A 9,788-nucleotide genomic window follows, 5' to 3' on the forward strand; every position below is an offset into this window, starting at 1 on the left:
TTAAATTTCAATATAATTAATTTTAATAAAAATATTAATAAATTAATTTAACATTTTTTTATTCCCTTCAATGATTACATTATGTACAGACATGACCTAATAATAATTTAAATTACATAAAAACACAACCGCGACATCATTTTGTCTTTATTTTCCAACTGTAAAATATTTACAAGATAAAACATTCTTCATTTTTTCAAAGATTTCCAAAGAAATCATCTGTTTCCTTAGAAACATCAAAGAACACATTTCCTAAATTTATTTATCATCAAATTATTTGATTAACAATATGTATCATCAATAGATGCAAATCAGTGCATATTTTAGCTATGGAATTAAAGACAAATATTATTTTGTAGAAATTTGTACTGTTTTCATCATTAAGAATAAAAATTTTTCAAAGTTTCTATACATTTACATTGACTTTTTAACATTTTTCTTGAGGATACTCTTAAACTTGGGTTCTTTCAATATATATATATATATAAAGTTCTGTAAGAATAAATATCACATAAAAGATACTAAAGATGTAAACACCAACACCATCATTGTCGAAGATATTGAAAGCCCCATGGTGTCTTTGGTGTTTTAAATTTGAACAAACAACTGAAAATTTTACAATGGGAATCAATGGCAACCGCAACTTGCAGCAACCATGTCATCGTATTGTTTGAGGATAACATTCTCATGTTCGTCAAAATACAGTAAACTAATTGAATAGAGTTTGTTAGGTACACAGCATGGGGTATCTACCCCTGCAGTCAGACTAAGTTGATGGACAATGCTTTGTACTGTCGCGTGATTAGTGGGCCATTGGTTTTGCCCTAAGGGAAACAAACATTCTCCTTTGCAATGGTAGGCGTTGTAACCTTTCGGTGAAATTATCCAAGTTGACCATCCTATTTTTTCAAAGTCTACATAAAGTTCGTGTCGACTACACCCCTCTGATACATTATCTTCTGTAGAACGTCTTAAACGACCGTTACTTGTACTGTTATTTATTGGTAATTCTTTATTTGTAGGTGCACGATTTAGTTGACTGTAATACGACAATTCCGGATATCCATAATTATGAAAATCTATTAAAAATAGTATCAATTTAAAAAAAAATATTCAGATATTATTGAATATTCAGAAAGAAATATATATATATATATATACATAACAAACATCATTAAATGATATTTAACAAGAACTATGTTAAAAGGACAGGAAGCAACAGACTTGGATTTATCGATCGAAGTTACCAAATATAACTCTAATATGTCTTATTCTATTAAACGGCATGCATATTTACATTTCTCCAACACCTTTTTATATATATATTTAATAAAATGTTTTTGTTTACATGATAGAAAATGAACGTGTTGTTTTAATTGAGCTATTCTCTTTAGAACAGGGATTTTCAACCGACATATCATGGCACCGAGGAACTTCTCACCATAAAATCTCAAAAAAAAAGTTTAAAAATGCTAATTTTTTTCTACATTTTATTTTTATTTGTATATTAGCCTATTTATATAAAAAAAAAAAAAAATTAAATCTTCAACGTTGTGTTTCCTTTCGTTTATACATATAGGCAAGGTCGTGGAAAGTGATCATGGGCCCTGGGGCAAGGATCTCCCGGGCCTCTCTAGACCTTCTGACGTGACGCTTTAGGTTTATCATATTTCTTATTTCTCTTTTATGCACTTGAAACTACATAAATTGATTTTCTTACACTTCATTATTAAAATTGTATTATAGATTCCGGCCCAGAGCCCGGTTTCTCATCTCTTTCGTTAGCTCTGAACAAAGGGTGCCACTAGCTTAGAAATATAGAAAATAAAATAATATATTGTAAATTCTTACCAAATTGTGGAAATGAAGATTTCTGCTTTGACTTTCCATCATCGCTGAACAGGACTAAAATCGGTTGTTTGTTAATATGATGTTGATGTCTTTTGGCAAATCTTAATGTGCCATCAGTAATTGGGGTACCCATTATAGTTTTTACCGTCACCAAGAGACCTGTGATTAAAAACAAAAACAATATACACGTGAATAAATATATATAAAATTAGTTCTTCTTGAGGAATTAAGTGAATTGGATCACGCATAAGCCATTATTATACTAGTCCATCGACTTTTACCGTTTTTATGACCCTCGTTAACATAAGGTTGGAAGTCGTAACTGTGCGATAATATGGATCTTGATATCAAAAGATAGCAATTGCTGGGAATTTATTGTTCTAAATTTTTGAATTTAATCAATAAAATTATTCTTTCTTTCTTCGAATAATCATGCAAATATATACATAATATGTTTGTATAAATTAAAGTAGGAAAATGTTTTCGTTGACAAGTGAATTTGAATTTTAAAAATAATTTATATTTTATGAAGATTTTACATAATTTTTGTAATGTAAATCCAGAAAATCAACTGTAAGATGCCTATTAACCGTGTTTTGCTTGTGTTTCTCCAAGTAGGCTACACTTGTGATTATGAATCGTAAACTGAATTTAAAAAATATGTTTTTCGTTTATAAAATTATTGGAAACCTGATAATAAGCATAAGTACGTAATTAGATAAGACAACAATTTAGTCTTTATAATAATTAGCTAACTTTTGTGCTCCCTTATATATATATAACCTATGTATAAGATCATACAAGGATAATCAAGATAAGACCATTTTATTCAATTTCTTTAAACAAATTTTATCAAAATTGTTCAAAATATCCACACTATTGTCATAAAATAATTAACACAATAATTGTACGTATTAGAATTATATAGTACAGTACTTTGTTCTTTACAATGGTTAACTTGTCTTTTGGGTCTCCCTGTATACGATTAGGCTAATAAAGTTTTCAAAGATTTTGGTAAAGGTATCCGATATTGAAGATCCCACTGGTATAATGTTTTTAATTTTTTTACTTTAAATAATTTAAAATTTATTTTTACAAGAATATGATAGGAGAAAAGTATTCGCACTTCATTAATTCTGTCTCGGTTTTCAACACAGACAATACTGAGGTCGTTTCGATTAAATAGGCCACACTGCACTGGGAATAACTTAGAAAATAATAACTTTACATTGACTATGCATTATAAATAACATTTTTATTTAATCTTCATATATCAATATTTAATAAACTTAAGTTTTAATGAATATAAATAACGAAAGGAGTTAATTAATATTCGTAAAACTTAAAGGAAACAAGATCAATAATAAAAAGTTTAGTAAATTTATATCATAAATTATATATAATTTATGAGCTTTGACGTTTTATTATTTATAATCGCTAAGAATGTAACATTCATTCCATCTGATGAATAATTTGTTGCATCCAGCTCCAATAAAAAGTGAAGTATCTGAAAACTTCTTTTATCTGAACAGACACAGAAAAGCACCAAAATTTAATTTGTTATGTAAAAAGATAATACAAAATTGATATGTATTAGAACTTTTATACAAAATAGTGAAAAAAAACTAATTTATATTACTCAAAATACAGTAATATCACACTTAGACTTTATTTAATATTTCGACAAATTTCTATTTAACTTGCACCAAAGTCGGCAAGAAAGATTAATAATTAATTGTACTGTATGTAAAAACGATCACGTTCTAGCCACAGGAAACAGAAATATCAATAATGTGTTCTGAAATGGCCGAAAATAATAGTCTATCACACTTAGAGGTTACACACAAGAATCCTTTTTTCATCACAACTTTGAACAATCGATTAAAGCATTGACGCAATCAATTTTCGAATACGTTTCGTGAAGATTTGTTTCCATGCAGAGTTGTCAGTTTGGGGATAGAATTATATTGTTTACCTGCACCGTAGACAATATGATATAAATCATCCCAAAGGTTCTCAACACTGTTCAGATGCGGTGAACAGATCGCCTGTCAAGCAGGGTCACATCTATATTCTCAAAGAACTCTTCTCTAGACACTGGAAACCTGGCATTGTCCGATTAAAAAACCCGCAACTTTCTCTTAAAATTTCAATTGAGCACCAGCTATCTTCAGGCGATATTCGATTACCTGAAATGACCCCAAGTTTGTCGTTCCGCTATAACCGGAAATAATCCAAACCATCAGTGATCAACCTCAAAAACATGCTTTGTATTGGACATTTTATCCAATTTTTATCGGCCTAGTAAAAATTTTGTCCGTCAAGTTAAAAGTTTTTCGTATCCATAAATATTAGTTTTTGCCAGAAGATAACTCAAAAATGTTTCTAGGCAAATTCTAGGCTAGCTAACTTGTGTCTTTGAGCCATTAAGGCATGCTACATTTTGATAAATTTGACGTTTTCGGACAGGCTATCGGCATCAGTTATTCATCGAGCTCTGGCGCCTCGAAGAACATCTATTTAGAGAGTCTTCACATGAGATTTTCTGAAATGGCTTGTTTTCTTTAAGTGAAATGTTTATGATGGCACGCTTGTCCCTTGAAGTCACCCACTGTTGTAGACTTTTGACTTCTAAGATCCTCGTGGTACACGAATTTACAGATAATGAAACGATGTTTGTTCAATTTCTTAGCAATTTGTGTTGGTGTTAAATGGCACCCGTATCATAAGCTTGAATGTTGACCTTTTGTTCTGTATTAAGATCAATCTTACGCCCCAACAGCTTACAGAGTCGCGATTCTAATCATATTATTTAATAAACAACGAAATTAATCGCTTCATAATTTGCTTATTAAATAGTTTATTAATTATTATTACTAAATTAATTAAAGTCAGCGTGATATTGCTTTGATACGAAGTAATATATAGACTATAGCTTTCATGTAAACTGAAACCTATAGCCTATATATTAACATAAACAGGATGTAGACTGAAGATATAAATTTTAAATTCATAAAAGTAAAAATAATAAAAAATTATATAAGTTTAGTTGTAAAAAAATAATATCTTTTTACTTCATAAACTTTAAATTTTTAATTATTTATTTATTTTCAATATTCTTAAAACTTTGTTTTTGTTTATATGAGTTGAAGAATGTTCTCTATATCAACGCTTCCTTTAATCTTTCATATTTTAAAAATGTTTATAAAACAAAAACATAGACTTTTTTAAAAAAAATAATTTGACTAATGAATATTAAATTCATAAGAAATATTTAAAAAACAAACATCCATAAAAATAAAAAGAATAATTAAAAATATATTAAATTTTTATGCATTATTTTTTATTTTCAACATTTTTTCAAAAAACTTGTTTTCACTTACTTGAGTTGGAATGATATTTTTATAAGTTACATCAAAATTTACTTAAATCTTTTATGTATTAAAAATATTTATTAAATAAAAACAGAGTTTAAAAAAGAAGAAAAAAGATTTTTATAAGATTTGATTTACTTTTTTTTTATAAAAATAATTTTAGGTTAAATCAATAAAAAAAATTCAAAGCACAATAAACAACATTATTTACAGTGCACCTGTTACCTAGTAATACAAACAATTTCGTTATAGTCTTATAACTGTATCCAATTTTTTTAAAGTTTGATAAATATATACGATATATATATATATTTATCTTTTATATATTAAATCGAAATAGTTTTATTTGTTTTTATATTAAAAAATATATACTATATTTATATTTACAATATTTATATAAATAAAGATACTGAGTCTACTTCAATGTAAGATATTAAACTACAATTTATACTTTTTCATATGAAATAAAAATTCTTATTTATAAATTTTATTAGACTTTTTTGTTTTATTTAATTATGATTTATCATATTTACTTGTTTTATGTTTATTATTATTATATAGAATATATTTTAAGTACTGTAATATAACTACAAGTATGTACTGTAGTTCGTTCTGAGTAGTGTCATTTATATTCTTATTACAGAAGATTATACAAGCTGGATAGCAATTTTTAAAAATTATTACTATGATTTTTTAAAACAATTTTCTTTGTTTCAATTTCTATTTTTATACAGGTCAATATATCATAATTTAGAATTATTTAAGTTGCAATACTTGAAATGTATATCGGTAATAATTTATAAGAATTATGATCTGTCAAATGTTATTTCCTGAAATAATAAATATAAATATTCACTTTTTTGGTACAGGTAAATGTAAATAATCATATTCAATATAGCAAAGTGTGCAGAAAATGATAAATAATCTGGATTAAATATAATAGAATGTGTAAAAAAGGATGTGTAAAAAGTGCAAATAATCTACATTCAATAAAAAATACAGTATACAAGAACATATAACTAATCTATACAATAAGCCTACATTTAGTATATCAAATTCGGCATATTTATTTTGCTATCTGAAATAAAATTACATTAAATAAGTTTAAAATATTTCTCGTCATTTCTTTTCCGTGTCATAAAATAACGAATATATAATTTAAGTTGATTTAATTAAGTTTACATAACCCAATGTAACATTACGAAGTTTACACGTCGTGTCAACGACTGTACAAGTTTTACGTTAGGTTGCGTTCACACTGCCAATGACAACGACCACAAATCCTAAACCCTATTTGTCTACCCTCAAGCTAATCTTCCAACAAACTAAAGCATGTCAATCAAAGGCTACATCGCATTGCTCCCGCGATAAATCTCATTTCAGAGATCTAAACAGCAAAAATTATTATTTATATTACTAAAAAAACAAATAAAAAAATTATTATCATCTTATTTTTAAATTTTTAGTTTTATAACGCTTATTTCGATATATCAGATAGGCAAACGGAGAAAGAAATTGAGTACAAAATTTCAGTTTTCTTTCCTTTATTTTCTGAACAGTACAAGCGAACATACGAACTAACTATAATATAATAAAATGTGTAAAATTAAAACAAAAACCTTTTTATCACCAGAAAAATTATAATTTGAGTAAATTAAAAATCTAATGTTTAAAAAATTGCAGTAAAACTTCTTAAAATACTGTACTGTAATTGACAAATTCGAATAAAATTTTACTACTTATTTTAAAAAATGCAAAGCTTAATGAAATTCTTCAAGTTTTTAATTACTAAAAAAAATCAAAATATTTCTTAAAAACCTCAAAAATTATTTTTAAAAACTTATCAAAATAAAGCTCTAAAAAAACTTAAAAATGATCAAAAATTACAGCGAAAATAACATTTATTATAATAATTTTAAATTTACTTTTCGAATATAAAAAAATTTTTACAAGTATTCAACCCTTCATCGATCTGTCAATTTTTTTTTTTTAAAAAAAACTTTAATTTACTATTGATTATTAAAGATAAAAACAAGAAAATTGAAGAAGAATGATGAAAAAATAAGAAGAACAAGAAGATAATTTAAAATTGTAAGAAGTTCTTCTTTTTCTATAAGAATTTCATGCAAAAAAATTACGTTGTAATATGTAAAAGAAAAAAAACAAAATAAGAAAAAAAAATGGAATAAGTTGCTGTTGATGAAAAATCGATTTAGTTTGTAGATTTTTTGATAGCGAAATATAAGTTATATTTGAAGAAAATATATCAAGTAAATAACAAGAAGAGATATGTTAGAGATATGAAGAGAAAACTGAAAAGTTTCAAAAATATAGAAAACAAAAAAATAAAATAAAATTTAAAAATCAAGGAATTCGCATCTTGTTCAATTTTCACTTCAGAAAATTGAAAGTACAAGATGTGAATTCTGTTATGACATTTTTTTTTTAAATCTATCATTATATCAAGAATATTTTATTTATATATATTAATTTTATAACAACAATAACAACAACAGCAACAAATTTATTATTCTACTCTTATGCTCTACTTTAATATGTAAAAAAAGTCTCTAGTTATGCTGTTTAAATGCTCCACTTCGCTGCTATACTTTTATGCTTATCTCAAACACACACAATTTAATGTAAATATATAGCCTATATTACAGATGTTCACTGTTCCACTTAGGTGAAAATATTATTCTTCGTCGTTCCATAAGATCTTTCGTGTCCAAGACATTCACTTTTATTCTATATTCTTTATTCTGTATATATATACAGAATAAAGAATATAGAATAAAAGTACTGTACTGTAGGATTTGTAACATTTTAAATGATGCTATTTATGTCATAATGTTTTAACATATAAAAAACGTATTCGTTTTGTACGCTTCATTGATTTTTATGCATTTTTTCCAACAAACGATGTTTTAGATAGAGAGATTTTAGATAATGGGTAAAATAGATAAATAGGTAAAACGAATACAAAATTTTAAATTTCTAGCTCTTATAGTTTTTGCAAAAATTAAGATTTTGTAATTTAAAGTAAAGCATAATAAGGAAAAATAAGAAATATAGAGTGTAGAGAAAAATACAGTTTAAGAGCATAATAACAAAGTAGAACATTTAAGGAGCATACGCAGAAACTAGCGTATATTTTTTGTTATAGTATAAGAACTTAATAATAAAATAAAGTATTTGGAGAACACAATAAGACAGAAACATTGTAGTTTTTTGTATTAAAATAGAATGTGTTAAAGCATTTTACATAAGAAAACATTAGTGCCAAAACGCGCCACTAAGGTATTTTTGTCGCTGCAAGCAACAGACATTTTATTTATGCAAGACATTGTTGGTATAAAAAGATCTTAGCGAAGTAAAAAAATATTGCTCAATGCGATCCCTATTCTAAAGACAATGAGCAGTATGTTTAAAGGCCTACCGTGATTGATTCTCGATAAACCATACTTTAATAAGCATCTCCACAACCAAAAATCAGATGAATTAAGACTCGGAAAACGAGGTGGCCAGGCAGTAGGAAACGCATGAATAATTACTGTCATCGGTGAAATATCGCAAAAACTGCCTGTACGCAGCGTCCCATATATGGAAGTCTCTATCTTGCATTGAAGTAATAGAATAAAGGCCTTGTCGCTGTAAATTGGGGTAAGGCAAAAGTGTTGAGCAGCTGAGATTGCTCTCAGTATCTCTGAGCAATCACATATCCACCAGGATTAGCTTCTTAGAAGAATGGTCAAAAGATAACTATAGCTATGAATCTACACCATAATGTAATTTTAAGCAAGTGCAATGAAATCTGCTGGAAAACATGAGGGGTTTCTGTAGCTCAAATGAGTTACAGATGTTCACTGTTCAACTTGGATGAAAATATTATTCCTCGTCGTTCCATAAGATCTTTCGTGTCCAAGACATTCACTTTTATTCTAGCAAGGAAGGTCATGCAAAGGTCAGTTAGCTTTCCCTGTCGGCGACAAGCAACTGCCTGTTGTGACTAATCTTATATGGACAACAATGCACAAACTTTCTCAGTACTTTCCACACTGTGCTATAGGATATACAGTACCAAACTGCCGTGACACTGCACGTGACTACTGGAGCCTGCAACATTATTTATCGAGTGTTGTTGACATTCGATGAATAATGTTTACATGTGTGTTTATGCAAAGCAAACTGCTTTTCGTTGCTTGCAGCACCAAAACAGTCATAGTAGTGAGTTTCGGTGCTAATTTCTTTTTATGCGAAAATGTTTGCCGCATATCCTAAAATGTTACCATACCAAATTTGGTTGCATTTGGCATGCTAAATATTTCCCTACACAGTATTGAACAGAATATTAATTACGACCACCCGGTTATATCATATAATAATTTATATTAATTTTATATAGCCTAACTATTACACAATTATATTATATTTGCATAAATTTAATTATTTAATTTTAATAATTTTATAAAACTAATATATAGGCCTATATTAATATATAATCTTCACAAAAATTTAAATTACTTTAAATAATTATTAAATATTTATTTATTATTTAAATAC

The 9,788-nt window shown here is 27.1% G+C and overlaps 1 protein-coding gene across 1 annotated transcript in view; it reads right to left on the reverse strand.

The window, feature by feature from the left end:
* Positions 1 to 66: 66 nt before the first annotated feature.
* The window catches only part of LOC111621282 (bone morphogenetic protein 7-like), a 19,995-nt gene continuing 10,273 nt past the window's right edge, over positions 67 to 9,788 (reverse strand). Inside the window, exons 4-5 of the mRNA XM_023363368.1 lie at positions 1,852 to 2,010; positions 67 to 1,079 (exon numbers count right to left, since the gene is read on the reverse strand). Of these exons, the coding sequence (XP_023219136.1) occupies positions 628 to 1,079; positions 1,852 to 2,010 (611 nt within the window). The 3' untranslated portion in view covers positions 67 to 627. The remainder of the gene's footprint in view (positions 1,080 to 1,851; positions 2,011 to 9,788) is intronic.

Source organism: Centruroides sculpturatus, unplaced genomic scaffold (assembly GCF_000671375.1).
Source record: "Centruroides sculpturatus isolate CEXI.00-Female unplaced genomic scaffold, Cexi_2.0 scaffold86, whole genome shotgun sequence".
NCBI classification, from domain to species: Eukaryota; Metazoa; Arthropoda; class Arachnida; order Scorpiones; family Buthidae; genus Centruroides; species Centruroides sculpturatus.